The sequence below is a fragment of the Bubalus kerabau genome, chromosome 1, assembly GCF_029407905.1.
Source record: "Bubalus kerabau isolate K-KA32 ecotype Philippines breed swamp buffalo chromosome 1, PCC_UOA_SB_1v2, whole genome shotgun sequence".
In the NCBI taxonomy this organism is placed as follows: Eukaryota; Metazoa; Chordata; class Mammalia; order Artiodactyla; family Bovidae; genus Bubalus; species Bubalus kerabau.
In genome coordinates this window covers 217,925,638-217,944,928 of record NC_073624.1, presented here as the reverse complement: position 1 = coordinate 217,944,928, position 19,291 = coordinate 217,925,638, and the positions used below count along the sequence as shown (strand labels likewise).

Sequence of the window (19,291 nt, the reverse complement as noted above, 5' to 3'; positions counted from 1 at the left end):
AGTTGGGGAGTCCAGAGTCAAGATATAACCCAGGAGTACAGTGTGTTTGGGAGGGGGAGAGCCAGTTGTTTAATCAATTTTGTCCTCATATTTTATGTTGAGCACTGTCAGCAGAGCCCTGAGTGAGGTGGGTGCCTTTCCCCAGTTCTGATTAGTCACTGAAGGGAAGGTTGGTGCTGGGTCCTGCTCAGGCAGGAAGGATGTGTGTGGTGAGGTAGGAGAGGGGCGAGGTCTGGGGCCTGGTTAGACAGTGCACTGGAACTCCAAGTGCCTTCATATCGTTTCTCATTTTGTTCCTAAAACTCTCTTGAAGGAGAAGGGCAGGACTTGGATTTTCTCCATTCTCCAGAAGGGGAAACTGAGTCCCAGAGGAGTAATCAGTGTGCCTGTCCCACACTGGTAAACAGCACAGCCACTCCTTGAACCCAGGTCTCCAAATTCTAACTCAGACCATTGGCAAATGTTATTAATAACTGAGAGGAGTTTTAGAAATATGTATGATTTCAACATATTAAAGCATAAAGTATTATTTGGACCCAACTGTTATACTTCACAGGACAACACTGACTTATTAGCCTGTCCTGAAGTGGGAATTTAGCTGAGAATCTGTGCATTCACACAGGTACACAGGCATTTTCTCTTTCTCATGTGTACACACAGCTCACACACGTGCTTCGGGGAGAGTGTCAGGCAGGGAGTTAGACATTAAATGTAATTTTCTCTTGCTGCATTTCTTGGTCTGTACCAGTATTACGTAGTTTAAATTTTAATTTAAAAGTATATTGTTCTAACACACAGAACGAATCACCTTAGTGAGTGCAAGGATTTTGTCCTCCTACCAAGATAAATTGTTTCTTGCCATCTCATCCTCTTGGTGAAACAGAAATTGATTTGTCTGCCAAGCGTAAGTGCTTTGTCTAGCCACCTTCCCATTTCCCCCCTTGCTCCTTAGTCAGGAATATCAAACAATAGTGTAGGGGTTAAAAATAGCGTATCCCTGAAAGGAGAAACCTTGAGTGGGTATTTTTTCAGCTGACACAGAGTTGAGATGGTTGATGGGAGTTAGAGGAGATGCCTGCATGGTGCTCATCAGAAATACTCCCCCTGACCCCTTTGACAGAGGCTTCTGTAAGCATGTTCTACATGGCAGAAGTGCTGTGTGGTAGCACACCCCGTCAACACAGAGGGCAGACTGGGGGTTTATTTATCTTGTCCATCCTGAATTTGAAGCTATTTCGGCTGCTGTCTCCCTCTCCTCATCTCGTTACCATGGCGTCACAGCCTGATCGACAACTGGGGACAAAAACAGGAAAACCAGGATTTAGCTACCAGCCGTCCTGAAGAATCTCTGTAGGAAAAGGGACAGTGAGGCTGAGAGATGAGGCAGAAGCTCCCAACAGAGCAGAGATGGTGTATTTCAGAGACTGGGGTTGCCCTCAGGAGCGTCTTGTCTCCTCCACACCCCTGGCCTGTCTCCTCCCTTGTGATGGATAGCTGGCCAGGCAGGTGGTTACCTCTGAGCCAGCACACACCCCGAGAGTAGCCTGGGTCCTGGGGGAGCCTATCTGAGTCAGGATTTTGCTCTCTGGCTGGAGAGCAAAAGGGTCAGTTGAGAGGGCTCTGAGGCAGAAAACAAAACCAGGCTCAATGATAGAAGAAATAATTTTATATTTGATGCAGTAAAGTCTTGATGGTAAAACATGGTTCTTAGCCTGAGAATCTCTTTCTGACTTAAAATAATTGCAGATTTTTCACATACTGGTTGTATTCTTGGTGTCTCTCCATTAAGAAAGTACATATTAACCAAAAAGAATCTTTTGATTAGGTAACCTTTTAAGTAGATTTGCATCTGGTGGTATTTATTTAGCCTGCAGCTGGTATACATCCTTATTATACACTTATTACAGTGTGCTACTGCTGCTGCTGCTGCTAAGTCGCTTCAGTCGTGTCCGACTCTGTGCGACCCCATAGACGGCAGCCCACCAGGCTCCCCCGTCCCTGGGATTCTCCAGGCAAGAACACTGGAGTGGGTTGCCATTTCCTTCTCCAGTGCATGAAAGTGAAAAGTGAAAGTGAAGTCGCTCAGTCGTGTCCAACTCTTAGCGACCCCATGGACTGCAGCCCACCAGGCTCCTCCGTCCATGGGATTTTCCAGGCAAGAGTGCTGGAGTGGGGTGCCATTGCCTTCTCCCTAACTCCAGGGTCCCCCACAGAACTGAGACCTCAGATGAAGTGGGACCCCCACACCCAACACACACACACACACACACACACACAGAATCCCACTGCATTCTAAGACTACATGTTAAACCCAAATGTTCAAATCTCTCTGGGAGAGCTCAAGTACCAGTTTCCTGCCCCCTTGCCCAACCTAAGCACCATCCTTAGGCCAAAATGATGCTCTTTAATAATAGCTTATGGTACTGTATTTTAAAAATAGGTGATGGTCAGTGGAAAGTAACACAACATTGTAAAGCAATTATCCTTCAATTTTTTTTTAAAGTTTAACTTGAATGTAATCCAATAGATCAATATTTTTCTTTAGGATTACATTTTTTTGTTTTTGGTTAAATAAACCTTTGCCTATTCCAAGATAAAGAAAAAAAAATAGATGATGGTACTTCCAGGTTCTTGTGCATGGCTCAGAAATTGTAAGGGGATCTGCAGATCAATTCCAGCCACTCCAGCCCAGAGTGCACACAGAGTACTCCATTCACACGCTTTGCCTGCCTGGGTTGTGGACAGAGTGCAAAGCATGGTGAAGACGTTTGGGTTCCTGTTGGAGAATATCTTTCCATATTTGTTCTGTCTGCTGTTGTGAGTCTAGCCAGAAAGTCTGCCAGCCTGGCTGCAGCAGGGGCCCTTAAATTTTCCATCTCCCCGGTGCCTTGTTCTGGAGAAGATCTAATACAGTTCACCAGTGAGAATATGTTGAGCCCTGGTGATGCCAGGCCAGCTTTGCACTGGGTGTTGAGGTGCTTTTTGAGATAAAGCTTCTGTACTGCTTTGAGGAGGAGCCCAGGGCTTAAGAGGCAGTAGGAGGCAGAATCATGAAGGATGCTTGCTCTGGTTGGGAAGTAAGTTGGTTGGTCTTCCTGGGGAAGGCGCTCTGAAGCCTGATGGAGGTGAGGGTGTGCCAGTGGGTTACAGGCAGAATTTCAGCTATACTCCAGTTCCATGCCAGGGTCTGAGGCACCCCCGACCCCTGGCTACTTTGTCTGTTCCAGGGAAGCTGTATGCTGTTGGGGGCTATGATGGGGCCTCTCGCCAGTGCCTGAGCACCGTGGAGCAGTACAACCCAGCGACCAATGAGTGGACATATGTGGCAGACATGAGCACTCGCCGCAGTGGTGCAGGTATGGGGTGGGGGTAGGGAGTTGGGGTTCAGGGGGCAGACCGTGTTTGTTCTCACTGGTGGGTCTGGAGGCCAAAAGCTTAACATTCTACCTTATTTTCCCTCCCTCCTGTCTGCTTTCAGTGTATATAATCCCACTCACACGTTTGCAGTGATTTAACCTTTCTCAGGGGGATCCCTTTGTAGAGAACCAGTGGGATCACATTCCCTTCATTGTCATCTCGTCCATTTGTTTGGAGGTGTCCACATCTCTTGAAAGTGAAACTTGCTGTGTGCCAGGTGCTGTCCTAATAAGCACTTTCTATGCCTCATTTACGGAGAAGGCAATGGCACCCCGCTCTAGTACTCTTGCCTGGAAAATCCCATGGATGGAGGAGTTTGTTGGGCTGCAGTCCATGGGGTCGCTAAGAGTCGGACACGACTGAGCAACTTCACTTTCACTTTTCACTTTCATGCATTGGAGAAGGAACTGGCAACCCACTCCAGTGTTCTTGCCTGGAGAATCTCAGGGACAGGGGAGCCTGGTGGGCTGCTGTCTATGGGGTTGCACAGAGTCGGACACGACTGAAGCAACTTAGCAGCAACTTAGCAGCATGCCTCATTTATGTTTAATCCTCATCACAGCCCTGCAGGGGTTCACAATATAGCTCACACAATGTAACTCCACTCAGCAGGTTTAGAAAGTGAGTCAACCAGGGGTTAATTGGCCCAAGGTCTTGTCATTTGTCATTTTCATTAGTCACTGGCAGAGTCAGGATTCCTACTCAGGTCTGTCTCCCTTCAAAGTTAGCTTTTTCTGACCTCAGGTTATCTGAGTCTCGTTCTTATGAAGTCCCAGTCTTCCCTGGAAAAGCTAAAGCCTGCCTGTCTTTGTCTTAGGGGGTCAAAAGTCAGGTTTGTATTTGGAAATAAACTGGTGTCTCTTCCCCAACTTTTCTTCAGGTCAGCCCCCTTCCTGACGTGGGAGGAGAATAAATCCCTATGTGTGGCCCACTTTGGCCTCCTGGGGGAAGACCAGCAGCTTTGGGATTTTCCAGGAAGTGGAGCAGCAGCCCCTTCTTCCCTGCTTTGTCTGCCCCATTCACGTGGGGGCCCAGGGGAGAGGGTCTGGGAGGGCAGACAGAGGTGCTGGGGGCTGGGCACCGGCTCTCTGTCCCCGGTTCGTGTGGCAGTGGTGACTGATGACCACCCTGGCTGGCGGGTAGGCCATGTGACTTCTGGGAAGGGAAGCCACAACTGAAAGCTTTTCCCCACAATGTTATTACTTTATCTTTTTTGTATTTTTGAAGATTGAGTTGTGATCTCATTTATACCACTTGACCCTTCCTCAGCATTCCTTGAAAATTAGGCTGTTTTATTTTATTTTATTTATTTTTTTAGGCTGTTTTAATATTTTTCAAGAATCACTGTATACTCACTCACTAGTTAGAAAAAAAAAGGCTGTATGATTCCATTTAAGAAGCATTTGTGTTTGGAAGGCTATTTTTAGGGAGCTCGTCTCTGCTGATCCTGACAGGTTGGCCCTTCCCACAGCACATGCCTGGAGGGCAGGAGGTCTGGACCTTGGTTCTGGGTCCACTCGAGCGTGCTATGTGGTCTTGGCCTCTGCTTCTTCAGGTGTGGAATGAGTGGGTTGCAGTAGGTATTCCTGAGGGTCCAGTTCAATTCACGTCTCCTGGTTCTCCTTCCTTCACAGGGCTCTTTTAGCAATTTCAGTTGATAGTATTGCTAGAGTCTTCTTTGTTCTTACTGGAAATCCTATGTGTGACTGAGGTGTGAGAGCTAGTGGTCATAGCCCAGGGAGCAGGGGCAGCTCCTCAGGAGCAGAGCAGCACCCTGAGGTGTTTGGCTGTTCCCGGGAGCACCTGGAGCAGAAGGTATGGAGGGGCGGCCCTGAGCAAAGCCGAGCACAGAGCCACCTCAGAAAGTTGAGCCTCCTCCTGTGGATAGAGCTGCCTCTGGAGGCCTTACTGCTCTATGTCGGGCTGCCCAGGGGTCACTGCTGAGTGGATGTCCCTCGGGCTGTTCGTGCCTCTCACCTGGGCCCGAGGCCCTGGATGGTGAAGAGGGAGGCACAGTGACCTCAATTCAGGGGGCGTCTCTTTCCCTGAGGTGGATTCTTTCCTCAGTGCCCTGGCCTCAGGCTCCCGGGGCAGTGTTTCTTTAGAGCTTCACCTCCCTAAGATCTGGGGACGCCTCCCCCTCTGGAGCTGGGCACCCACGTACTTGTCCTAGTAGGTGTTCTCTAAAGACCCAGAGATCCTGGCACGGGGCCCCTGGTGGCTCACTCTATTCACCTCTGTGTGAACTTTCACAGAGGAGGCCACAGAAGGGCTTGGTGTCCCTGAGTGCCTCCTCAGCAGGGGTGGGCAGTGCCAGCAGATGGCTGTGCAGAAAAGAGGCCATCTCTAGGTTCCAGCGTGTGCTCGTTCCTCTGTGCATGGAGAAGGGGAAGGTGAGGCAGCTTGGGAACGCAGTGAATTCTATTAACAGGAGTCCATCAGATAGCCACTGTTGATGCAACACCACCATCTGCTGTTAGTTTAGGGCAACTGCGAGGAACCATTTGCACACTCGCATAATTACTGGTGGGATTTTATGCATCTTGTCATTCAAGCAGTATTTGTTGAGAACCTACTATGTGCCATCAGGCACAGGGCAACCGACATGATAAGGCAAGTGTGGTTCTCGTCCACGTAAAGTTTATATTCTGGAAATTGAGACCTTGGGTCTGAAACCTGGCTGCATGTCGCAATCACCCAAGGCACTTTTTCTGATTCCTGGCCAATGTCCCTGGGAGTGAGGCTGTGGAAATCTATGTTTTCAAAAATTCCCCAGCTAATTGAGCTGCAGCCTGTCCATGGAGTGGAGTAGTCTGTGGTCCACTGAAACTACCCATCTAGTCCGGCTCCCTCACTGTACATGTGCGAGAACCAAGGCCTTGAAAGGGCAGCACCACCTGGTGGGCAGGTTGGAGACACGGGTGCAGAACCCAGGTATCCTGGCCACCACGTCAGCTGCCCTTTCTAGGGCACTGTGCCACCCACCTGCTTCTGGATTTTATTTCCTTAACTTGTTGTTGTTGTTCAGTCTTGTCCGACTCTTTGTGACCCCATGGACTGCAGCATGCCAGGCCTCTCTGTTCCTCATCCTCTCCTGGAGTTTGCCCAAGTTCACGTCCATTGCATTGGTGATGCCATCCAACCATCTCATCCTCTTGTATTAAAGGATGACATCCTCTTGGCTTGTATTAGAGAATGTCAAAAGGTTATGCTGAAACCTATAAACGATGCAGTCCTGGCCCTTAGCTGAGGCTTATCACCACCAAGAGTGGTTCAGGGCCCCTCTGCCACTTAGGAGGAGAGCCCAGGGGCAGAAAGGACAGCTTCTGATTCCAGATAAGCAGGGAGGTCTCAGCAGTCGTGATCTCAGCACACCTGCTGTGTCGTTTCCATTTGAAGTCTCTTTACTACACACACACACACACACACACACACACACACGTATTATGTATATTTTTACGTGTCTTTAAATAGAAATGAGGTCATATTTGCCTTCTATTTGGAGGTTTTCTGGTTGGCGATTTTATGAGGCAGGCAGGGTGTCGTTATATTTGTTTTACAGACGAGGACCCTGCGTTCTAGAGAGACAAAATAGCACTCCTCATGTCACCCTGCCAGTGATGGCTGTCCAGGACGGGTGCCAGGCCTCCTGGTTTCTGGTCATGGCAGCCAACCTGAGGCTGGGACTCTGTGCTCTGCCTTTCAGGGGTTGGGGTCCTCAGTGGGCAGCTGTATGCCACAGGTGGGCACGATGGGCCCTTGGTGAGGAAGAGCGTCGAGGTTTACGATCCTGGAACAAACACCTGGAAGCAGGTGGCAGACATGAACATGTGCCGACGCAACGCAGGTAATATGATGGCTCCTTCCTGTTTTCCTTGTGGGGAGGTTGTGGGTGTTTTCTCCTTGCAAACACTGGCCCTAAAAGAGGCAGAACGGAGAGCTCCGGTGGCCTGGGGCTGAGCTTGTATCCTGAGCAGGGAGTGTCCATTTGCTGGGCAGAGAGAGCATGGAACCCCCAAAGCTAGCCAGAGGGCCCCCTCTTAGAGGCAGAAGGTTCCTTCCCTCCCAGTGAAGCATGAGGACTTTCACTGCACATGGATGGACTCAGACCCAGAGGAGCAGTGTGCCCAGGCCCAATGGCTTTGTTGGGCAGCTAAGCCTAGAGCTGTGTGGACAGGGCCACACAATGACACTTGGTTCTATCTTTTCTTTGCCGATGTCTGAGAACCTCTCACTTCCCCCCAGAAACTGATTTCCTTCCTTTCAGTGGCATCCATGAAAGGATTTGTGATCCATTCTCCAAAAGGACCACTTTCCTTATTCTCTTGTTTGTATTTCCTGTCTCTCCTTCCCTTCCCTTCGCCTCCCCTTTTCCTTCCTGTAGGAATGATTTTCCTTAGAGTGTTTAGAGTTTTGTTCCTGGAGACTGATACCTCTATTAAACCATTTCCTTTTAGACCTTTGCCCTATGGGTCATGTCTTATGTTGGTATATCTTGCTTTATGCCTTCTCACTGTATCCAAGTGTTGGCTTAGCCCAACTTCCCTGGCTGGAAATACAAGCAGGTGACTTTTAGGCATACTTATTTCCTTTATACTCAAATTACCTGTTCGCTAAACCCATTTGCAGCTGACTTGTTGAAAGTGTAAATAGAGGGGAGTTTATTAATTTGCTCATTGTCTAAGCCTGCTATGATATAACCTGGCATTTGGCCTTGAGCCACATGAATGAGGAATTACAGAACCTTCAAGGCAGCTAATGCAAGGATTAGGTTTAGATGTAAATGCATGTGTAAGCACACATTCGCATATAGATATTTCTATTTTTTATAACAAAAATAGAATCTTGCTGTAATACTGCTTTATTAAAACCTGCCTTTTTAGATCCACTTTACAATCTTTTATGAATATCTTATTATAACACTAAGCCTATTTACATAATATTATTGTAAATGGCTGTAACATAATTTAAAGAGCCAGGCTGCTATTGGACATTTAGGTCATTTCCATCTTTTCTGTAAGTAATGCTTTGGCTATTATAAATAGCCTTTATAGCTAATTAATGCACACATTTAAAATTATTTCTTAGAATAAAAGGTCAGAAGTGAAATCTTGGATTCAGAGGGAGTATATGTGTTTTTGACATCACCCAGGAAAGTGGTGCCTTTTATGCTCACCAGTATTTGAGAGTATGTTCACCAATACTGGTAATAACTACTTTCTGAGTATCACTCACCCCTGAATTGGGCTTCCCTGGTAGATCAGGTGGTAAAGAATCCATCTACAATGCAAGAGACCCCAGTTCAATTCCTGGATCTGGAAGATCCCCTGTAGAAGGGATAGGCTACCCACCCCGGTATTCTTGAGCTTCCCTGGTGGCTCAGATGGTAAAGAATCCACCTGCAATGTAGGAAACCTGGGTTCAGTCCCTGGGTTGGGAAGATACCCTGGAGGAGCGCATGGTAACTCACTCCAGTATTCTTGCCTGGAGAATCCCCATGGACAGAGGAGCCTGCTGGGCTAAAGCCCATGGGGTCGTAAAGAGTTGGACCCGATTGAGCATCTGAGCACATAATCCCTGAATCTTATTTTGAAAAAAAGCACAGAATATTTGACTGTGGCCTTTTAAAGTCTTAATGAGCAGTACTTACATTTTCCTATTCTTGAGTCCCTGTTACATGAGACCTTGCCCCCAAACCAGCTGCCTCTGAGATCAGGGTGGGTGGAAAGCCTTTTCCCTGAAAACTGTATGTGGATTTAGACACCAGTTGTATGAAGCGATTACAAGCACAACCATTAGTGCCCCGCAGTGTTGATGAAACAGGGCTTATCAGGGAACTAAGCAGAGTAGAAGTAGTGTGGGTGAGATCCCCTGAGCTGTCTTCTTTCTTAGCTCAGACTGAGCGTGGGAGGCCTGTGTGCCTGTGCAGTAGAACGGGGCCTGTACCTATGGTGCTCCGTGCCAGAGCAGGGAACATCTGTGGGCCTGCATCGTTGTGAAAGCTGCCTGGTCAGAGACATGACCTTGTTAGGAAGGGGGCTCCTCAGAGCCCAGTGACTGTTGAGTATTCATTCGTTGAGCAGACTTAAACCTGAGGAGCCAAATATCTATTGTGCTACCACAAAGGGAAGGAAGAGCGCCCCCAGGGCAATCTAGACTTGTCTTTCGCCCATTCTCCATGCTCCTGCTCTCATGCCTCCTCCGGCCTCTATTTGATTCCCAGGGGTCTGTGCAGTGAATGGGCTCCTGTATGTGGTTGGCGGGGATGATGGATCCTGTAACTTGGCTTCGGTGGAGTACTACAATCCTGTCACTGACAAGTGGACGCTGCTGCCAACCAACATGAGCACAGGGCGGAGCTATGCAGGTCAGTGTGCGCCACTCCACCCGCACCCCCACACTAGGGCCCGGGATGGGGTGGGGCAGGTGGGGCCCAGGTCAGGTCAGTTTGCTTAACTTGGGACCAAGTGCCTCCTCCAGGGATGGCAGATGATTGTCACATGTCACCACTCCTTCATGCTGTGCCCACGGCAGATACCTGTAATTAACACTCATTTCCCCAGTGAAATTGAAGGTAGCCTCCGAACTCTTCTTAACAGTGTTCCAGGGCATCCCTTCCAACTGATCTGAGTTGTCATAAGAGGTTTTAGAATTTCACTGCCCTTCCTGACCAGCCTCCAAAACCAGGAAATACACAATAATGTACATGTAAGTGCTAAAAGAAATGTGCTACACAGGCTTTAGGACATGACACGCGAGAAGTGGCAGAGTTAGGGAATACTTCCTGGAGGAGACAAAGCCTACCTAAACTTAAAGGCTGGGTCACAGCTACACAGATAGCTGTTTTTTGCCAGGTACCCACTCCCTGCACCACAAAGCAGTGTGTTAGATATGGTAACTATTTCACAGCTTAGCTACTTCCCCTCATGTCAGACATTAAGTAGTTCTCAGAGTCTTCTTTTGCTATGATAAATAATGCTCTAGTAAATAACTTTGTTTATAAATCTTTACCTACAAGATATTCTTTTCAACAACCCTCTGGTTGAATGAGACTGTATCCTTCCATTTTATAGATGATGAAACTGAGGTTTGGAATGTTTAAATAATCTGTCCAGGATCATGTGACTAAAAAAAGTGTCAGAGTCAGAATTCAAACCCAGTCCTAAGCCCATGCCTTTTGTGCTACCATAACTCAGGGTTGGGGGGTGAAGCAAGAGGCTGGAGGGAGGTGGGGAGGAAAGAAGCTGCTGTAGAAGTTTTTTTTTTTAGTGTGTGAAATCAGTTCCCTGACCAAGGATTGAACCCATGCCCCTTGCACAGGAAGCACAGAGTCTTAACCACTGGGCTGCCAGAAGAATGCCTATGGTAGCGGGTGTGTGTGACAGTTTTGGTGAGGTGTAGGGCACAGGATCAGAGTTGGTGGGGCTGAAGTCAAGGGTCTCCAGGGAGACAAGCAAATATATCTGTGTAGCTCAGCTCCTTGTATCTGGTTCTCCAGAAACTGGAAGAGTTAGAGCTAATATTTATTTATTGAGCACATACAATATGCCAGTCATTGTCCTAAGTATTTTATGACCATTATCATTCACTATGACTCCAATGGTATTCTTATTCTATTTTATATTAGAAAGGTCCTTATTTCATTTTGTTTGGATCTTAGTGCAAAGGAAGACTATGCCGTGCAGGCTCAAAGGGCTTTGTATTGCGTTCTGTCTGCCCAAAGCTTCAATTAATGAATTTATTTTACCTTTTTTTTTTTCCCTCATTGAGGATTTTTATCAACTAAATAGAAAAAATTTCAGGGCATTTTGGTCCTAGAGTGATTCTGTCCTCACTGTTACTTATTAAAACCAGCACTCTCATTTTCTCTCCGAAGCTGAAGTGAAAAGTGCAGAGCATTTTCCTATATGAGGCAGGGAGGCCAGTGAACGATGCCCCCTTGGCTCCATGTGAGTCTTAATGAGAGGGAAAAGTGCAGGTGTGAGTGGTTAGAGTTTTGGGTATGTGCTGAGTATTTCATGTCCATTTCTTTACTGTTTGCTTACTCCAAAAGTAGGTGGCAGGGAGACGAGCAGATGTGCAGTTTATGTTCAAACCCATTGACTGAGTGAATCTGTTATCTTAGAATCTACGGAAATGGCCTGACATGCAAAGATTTATGGACAAAGTTATTTATTGGAGCATTATTTATCATAGCAAAAAACTGAGAAATACTTATTGTCGGACGTGAGGGACATAGCTAAATAAGCTGTGGAATATTTATACAGCAGACGTGTTTTTAATATGAGAATATGTTTGTGACAGGCTTTTAGGTTAAAAAAAGGATGATGCAAAATATATGTACCATGTGAGCTCGGTCGAGCAGTCCTGGGTCATGGGAGTTGGAGTAGCTCCTGCTTACAGAAATGGATGTTGGAGTCACATCTGAATTCAAGTCCCAGCTTTGCCACTAGCCCTGGGCCTCTGGGCAAGTCAGTCAGTCTGATTGAACCCCTGTTTTCTCATTTGTGAAATGAAAATAAAATCATATCAAGCCTCTTGGGGCTGTTGTGAGAATGAAACGTGAGAATATATGGAAAGCGCCTAGCACAATGCCTGTCTGGCAGGTAGAAACCACTCAGTGGCTGATTATGACTATCATTAGAAGTCAGGATATATTCCAAAAAAGAGAATGGTGATTCTCTTTGTATGTAGGGATTAATCTTTTTTTCTTGGTGTTCTTCTGTGTTATCTAAAATTTCCATAATGGGAATATTTTATTTTATAATCAGAAAGCTTATATAAAAAGCAGTACAGGAGCCTGCTTTTTAAAGAAATGCTGCCTTGAGAAGGAGGAGCCTCAGGTGCAGGCAGGATGTTCTGAAAGGCAGATAGCACATCTGGGTCTGAGGACTTGGATTCTGCCACCTCTGATCTTTTCTGTCTGAACCTTTATCCAGATATTGACATGAAGTGCGTGTCTCAACAGAATCTCACCATTTGGGTGTCCTGGGCTTTCTTTTAGCAATGTTCTCTCAATCTTATTTTCAACCAGATTTGATAGTCTAGTCATGGGAATATGTTAAAGTAAGGCTCCTAGTTACACCTTACCTGTAAGTTAGAATTTGGTTCAGCTGCAGGTACCAGAAAACCTGTCAGATACTTGCTTAAATAAGGAAGTATCTTATTTGTATGTATGTATTTGTCCCAGGCAGAAAGGAGTCCCTGGCTAGCCTGGAGGTTCAGACTGTTATTGAAGAATCAGGTTCCTCCTGTCTTTTCTGTTCTGCCAGCTTTATGAATAGCTCCTGCTGCCCCTTGCACCTTACGTGAGCTTCTTCCGGCAGGTCAAGGGAGAAAGCCAAAGCTGCAGTACTGGCAGACTTGTATTTACAATTGCATGGGCCAGGATTGCAGCACCTCCAGCTGCAAGGAAGTCTGGGAACCTGAGCTCGAAACTTGCTACTCTCAGTAGCAGAGGACAGCAAGTAGAAGGGGTGTTGGGTGAATCAGCCTGCAAATGTCTGCTGCACAGCTGCAGCCCATTACACGTAAGATTTTAGGCTCATAAGTTAGCTGTTGAGTGTGGTTCAACTTGGCTAAAACAATAACACATACAGACATATTTGGAATGTTTATCCACGCGTAGAATTTAGCATTGGAGGGATCTTTCAGTTAGATGGGCTTCCGTTGATAGCTCAGTTAGTAAAGAATCTGCCTGCAAAGCAGGAGACCCCAGTTCAATTCCTGGGTTGGGAAGATCCACTGGAGAAAGATTAGGCTACCCACTCCAATATTCTTGGGCTTTCCTTGTGGCTCAGCTGGTAAAGAATCCGTCTGCAATGTGGGAGACCTGGGTTCGACCCCTGGCTTGGGAAAATCCCCTGGAGAAGGGAAAGGCTACCCACTCCAGTATTCTGGCCTGGAGAATTCCATGGGGTTGCAAAGAGTCAGACACAACTGAGCGACTTTCACATTCAGTTAGATGACCTTAAATACATGGGAACGGAGCCTAAAGAGGTACATGGACTTATCTGAAGCCACAATGCAGCTTGAGTGGTGGCAGAGCTAGGATGGGAATTAACTTGTTCTTGCTGCCATGAAGTCAGTCCATTGTTCTTTCCAGTTCATTTCCATGTCTGCTAAAAGGGGGCATGAATCACTCATCACTTCTCTTAAAGTGATACAAACTTAGAGCTGTGAGGTTTCCAGTGAGGGTGCTGAGTGCTGGAAAGAGGAGTCATTACAGTATGAGATGAGTTGGTGTGATGATGCAAGGTGAGACCTCTCATCTGTGGCGTTGAGGGACTGTGCTTTATGTTTAAGCATCTTGTGGGGACTTAGCTGTTACAGCAGGAAGCAGCGGCTGCTGACAACCTGAGTCCACAGGCCCTTCAGTGTTTGGGTATAAGTCATGCCCATTTCCCTTGACTGTGGCTTGGGATGTTGTTCATGAACTCCTTGAGACTCTGAAAAAGTTTGCAGAAACTATTAATAATATGGTAACTTTCTCCCCCTTTCATCTTAGGTGTTGCTGTGATTCACAAGCCCTTGTGACCCCAACTCCCACTGCCAGGAGGTGGAGGAAGGGAGGGGTGCTGCCTGTGACTCAGCACAGCAGGACCACGCTGGTTGGATGCCACTCGTTGCCAGAGTCTGCAGTGGGGCGGGAACTGCCCTCCTCCAACTTGGCAGTATTGTCTGGGTGGGAAGACAGTGGTTGACCCCTGGCTTCCATGAGGTGTCTTGTCCCCTGCCCTGAGCAGTGGATTCCTGATAGTTCTGGCTGCACCTTTGAGCACTGTGTGTGTGTGTGTGTGTGTGTGTGTGTGTGTTTCTATAGGGGTATTAGAGAAGCTGGAACTTGTGTGTGTGTGTGTGTATGTGCGTGTGCAGAACATTTTGCTTCACTAAGTTGGGGGATGATGACGGTCTACTCCATTTCTGTACTACTGATCCTTCTGCTATGCTAAAAAACCAGTCACAGAAGCGTCTCTTCTGGATCGGCCCATGGGGACCTTGCGACTATGGAAGCTGCTGTCTACTGGAAGTGCAGTTGGACACACCAGGAATGTCCGGAAATGACCAGGCCCATGTACTGGCCTAGACCACTGGCACTGTCTGCAGAAGAGTGGGGCCCTCCTGAAGCTGCCCCGTGTCCTCTGTGCACTAGAACTAGGACCGTGGGTTCTCCAGCCCCTCGGCTGGGTGCTCTTCCTTTACCTCTTCTCCCAGAAGTTCTCATCAGAACTGCCTGGTCTCTGGGCCCCTGGTCTTTGATGTAATGGATTCCAAGTTTGGGAGATTTTGTGTCTCTTCAGCTGAGAAAACCAGCTCTTCAGTGAAGCACTGAAAAACACACTGGAGAAAAAAATACATGGGAAACAAAAGCAACAAAACCAAGTGGTAGGGCTTTGGTCCTTGCCCACAGCGGTCTCGGAGAAGACCCTGCTTCTGGGTTTTCCTGGGATAGGACGCCTCTGTTTATACTTATTATCCAGGTTTAATTATTCAGAGCATCCCATTTTACTCTCTTAAGTGTTCTGGTTTGGTGGTGAAGTAAAAGGTCACCCTACCTCCAAACCTAAAGATAGGTTTTTCCTTGCACTGGATGGACTCATGTGTGATTCAAATGGACACGGATGACTTTAAAGGGGTGTACTGGCTGGCCCTGGCCATCAGCAGTCTGTGATGAAGGTCCTAGTCTGTCTGACACCCTTGTCCTCTCCCGCATTCCAGGCCTATACCGTCTCTCCAGCCCTCAGAAATCCCACTCCTTGCTTCCATGAGGGGAGACATGGTGCTAGGCCCTGGGTGTGTGATGTCTCTCAGGAATACTTGCATTTTGAGAGAGGAGCTTGATGAAAGGTTTGCAAATTCACAGGTAAAAATGATTAATGACAGAACTTCAGGCATCTGGAGAGGGGTATTGGAGGGTGCACAGACTCACTTGCATTTTTAAAAAAAAAGAAGAACCTTAAAGCTGTACTGCTCCTGAACTAGCAAGTTGCTTATATTGGAATTTCCAGCATAAGGAGGGGAGATCTTATGTCTGGAGCAGCCTCACAACTTGGGGACTGGGATTTACCCTCCCTGTTGTCAGGGTCCACCCTTAGGGAGCCAAGGAGCTTTATGAACCCTGACATTGGACTTCTGATACAACTGGGCCCATTCCAAGCAGATTTTGCAGGAGGCTGGCATTCTTCCCACTTCACCCCAAGTTAGAAACCCAGGACTCTCCCTAGCGAGTTGGCCACTCTGTGTATTTACTGTATATTTATTGTGCACGAACCACTCAACTCTCTTGAGGGGGAAACATCTTCCGATGTTGAGCAGAATATTATATCAGTGAGATGTTTGGAGAACACCAAAGCACCCAGGGTCTTTAGCAGCCTTGGAAAGGGGCTGAAATATCCAGCTTTGATGGACCTGGAAGAACAGTTCCAAAGATCCAAAGAGATTAAGACATGCTGTTAGCTGGGTTTTCTGCCCTTACCTGGCATGGAGGTGGCTGTGGTTTCAGAGCTCTGCCTGACTCTGGATCAGAAGCTGAAGAAATGTGCTTTCTGTTCCAAATGTTGTTCTCCTCCCTCTCTGAGGAAGGTTTGGGACTTTGTTTCAGGGTTTGTGTGTGAGTGTGTGTGTGTGTGCATGTGTGTTGGTGATAAGGTTGGGGGTTGGGGTCTGATGCGTGCCGTCACACAGCTCCTGATTTCAGATGAAACGTGAAGTACCCCCCAACACTTAGAAGCTGAACTTTCATGCTTATCATGCTTGTGTAGGGGAGGCTACTGTTCATGGTCATCTTCCCAGAGAGGGTCCCCTCCATGAGAGCTAGCCAGCGTGTTTTCTGCTTTTGGGTTTTTGCTGTGGCCCCTTCTTACGTCTTCCTGCCCAGGAAGTGCTGCCCCTGTTGGCAGTGTTCTGAGGCTGTGTTCATCTCACCTCCATGCGTCCTTTCTCATGGGGACTAGAACACTGGTACATCATCACCAAAAAGCCAATGTGCTGTATCTGCCCGCAGATGCCATCCAAAACCAGCTCTCCCTTTACCACCATATGATTTTCTCCCTACAGTGGGCACAACAGACTTATTTTCAAGTCTGTGCTTTCATGTGGTAGGTGAGCCCCCCATACCCCTATTCTGACTGCCACAACTGCTTGTGAATGCAGCTTTGCCAGTGGTGTATCTGAAGTCTGATCACAGTGATGAAATGGAATTGCAGCCCAAGGTTAGAAGCAGCTTAGACTCTGCTTGGATACTGATTTGGACAACAGAGAAGTCAGACTGAATTCCAAAGTTATTTCTCTTAAGTACCCAATGGCATCTCTCCATCTAAAAAGTTGCAGTATTATGCAAATGAAAGTGACCTCATTTTCTGCTATGCAATAAGAATACTTAATTCTTTTTGTGACAAACCAGTTGCAATATCCCCTAAGATGCTTTCTGAGCTGTCTTACTTTGATATCTGTTGTGTAATGTTTGTATCTTCCTGAGCCAGATGCTTTCAAAGATTGCCTTTTTATAAAACTGAAGCTATAGCTTTCAGGCTAAAATTTTAATGTAGATATTTTTATAAAATAATTTTTCACAATATTTGAATTGCTTCTTATTATCCATGATAATGAAATGTTATGTTCTATTGTGCCATTCACTCGAACATCATTCATGCCTGTAGGTATTTTCCCTTTGTTTCTCACCTTACCCAAACTGATTTTTCAGTAGCTTCAGGCTGACTTGGAGGCTTCTTTCTTACAACACATGCAAGGGAGATTGCTAAAAAACTCATAAATCACTGGTGTTTTTTTAGTTGTTCAGGGTTTAACATTAAGCCTAACGCAGCACTTACCCATCTATGATGCCTGTCTGCTTTTTCTGGAGGCAGGCTTTCGGCAGGAGTGAGGCAGGGTGAGTCTGGTTGGCCCATCTCCTGGCATCTCTCACAGTCTGGCCTGGAGTTTGGCATGGAGAAGCCCAGGGAAAGGCCTGCCCTTCAGCATATACTCCAAGGAGGTTCTAGGTCCAGTTGACTAGTCTTCATTCTTTCCTATATCCTTGTTCTTCAGAGCTTCAGGCCTAAGCCCTTTGCTGCTGGATGATGTATGTCTCTTGAGAAAGCATCTTGTCAAGGAACTTGAAAAGAGTGGTCATGGACCCTGCTAAGAATGTGATCAGCATGTGCTTTGCAGATGTTCATACTATACTTACAACTTACTTGTCTCTTGAGCTGTGTCTACACTCCAGGCTCTATTTTGTGTATTTATCTGCCAATTAGTCTCATTTAAAGAATCTTTATTATTTTTGGGACAGGTGCCATTTGACTTGCCTCTGTGCTCCCCATTCGTACCTTGGTGGATCAAGTTGGGAAGCTGAGCAAACTCCTAATCCAATTAGCTGGAGTTTTTCTATTTGCCTAGAGAGGCGAGGAGGTTAGAATGTATTTTTTTTTAAAGTTTTTGCACTATTTAGAGTCCTAAGCCCCTCATGTTCAGCCATGCTGTGTATCTATTGACCAAGCAGGAGAGCTCGCGGCACCTCTGACATTTGGGAGTGTCAGAGGTCTCTTCCGTAGTGGATAATCACAACCTCAGAGCCCCTGCGCACCCCTTGTCATGGGGCTCGTGACTTACAGATTCAGCATTGGCCAAGGCAGTAATGCATGGGACTGGAGCATTTGGAGCAACAAAGTGCTCCAGTGCTACGTTCTCACCTTTGGTTATGAGATTTCAAATTATTTTATCCCCTTTTCAGTGGCAATAAGAACCTTTGTTGGACTTCTTGTTTAATTCGTACATAATGTGTAAAATACTTTCTTTGAAAGCAAATTCAAGGCACTGAATCTGTATGTCTGTGTGGGTGCTGTGTCCGTGTAGCTGTCCATTGGCAGGCAGACTTGATCCCTGACGCCCTGTACACCACACTGCATGAGTCAGGTCCTTGATCGGGTGTTCTCTGCTTGGATGGTAGGAACCACAGAGCTTATGAAAGAACCCTTGTCACCTGCTCCATCGGTTACAGTGCTAGCTGAGGAAAACAGTTCCTCATATGTATTCTTTTAACAGGACTCATGTTCTAGTTTCCTGTAATTTATGTTCCTTTAATTTTAATAAAAGCTGAACTGTGAGAACCTTTCTCAGTATTTTATTTCTGTCACCCAGCCTCTCTACCCTGTCTCAGACATGAAGGACAGACCCACTCCTGCGTGCTTTTAGTTAAAAAATATTTTTTCTTCAAGATGTATTGGACAGAGTCTGGGTTTCTTTGGTGTCTATTGTCTGGCACAGTGCCAAATCTATGGAGCTCTTCAGTGAGGCCCAGAGAGGCCAGTCCCCTCAGTGGGTATGTGGACAACTGCCTGGTGATCACTGAGAGGTGAGTGAAATGGTGTCAGGCACCAGAGGAGGAAGCAGAGATTTGGCTATAAATAAACAGTGGGTTTTTTTTAAAAAGTTTGTTACAAGAACTAGAGATTGTATAGATATTTTGTTATGTTTAAATCATTAAAAATGCAAATATATTTTATCAGAGATACACAGCTGTTTATTAAATATGTTGACTTATAAAATATCAAAACACATGAAATAATAGTCATAGCTAACATTTACTGAGTATTTGCTATGTGCCAGCACTTTTCTAAGTACTTTGCTTTTATCCACACATTTAATCCTTATCATGGTCTTCTGAGTTACTACTATTATCTTCATTTTACAGATAAAGATGTGAGATGCAGAGGAGCTAGACCACCGCCTGAGGTAGCCGCGCTGCAGGATATTGGTCACTCTCCCGAGCCTGTGTCCTTAGTCTTCTCGCTCCAGCTGTGAGGAGGGGAGGAGGGTGTGCTGAGAAGCACCAAGGAGAGGAAGGCCCCAGGGCTCCCTGGGGAAGTACAAACCT

At 46.6% G+C, this 19,291-nt stretch overlaps 1 protein-coding gene across 1 annotated transcript in view; it reads left to right on the top strand.

The window, feature by feature from the left end:
- Positions 1 to 18,507, top strand: part of KLHL3 (kelch like family member 3) — a 124,951-nt gene extending 106,444 nt beyond the window's left edge. Inside the window, exons 12-15 of the mRNA XM_055554606.1 lie at positions 3,228 to 3,356; positions 7,124 to 7,264; positions 9,641 to 9,784; positions 13,925 to 18,507. Of these exons, the coding sequence (XP_055410581.1) occupies positions 3,228 to 3,356; positions 7,124 to 7,264; positions 9,641 to 9,784; positions 13,925 to 13,953 (443 nt within the window). The 3' untranslated portion in view covers positions 13,954 to 18,507. The remainder of the gene's footprint in view (positions 1 to 3,227; positions 3,357 to 7,123; positions 7,265 to 9,640; positions 9,785 to 13,924) is intronic.
- The last annotated feature ends 784 nt before the right edge of the window (positions 18,508 to 19,291 follow it).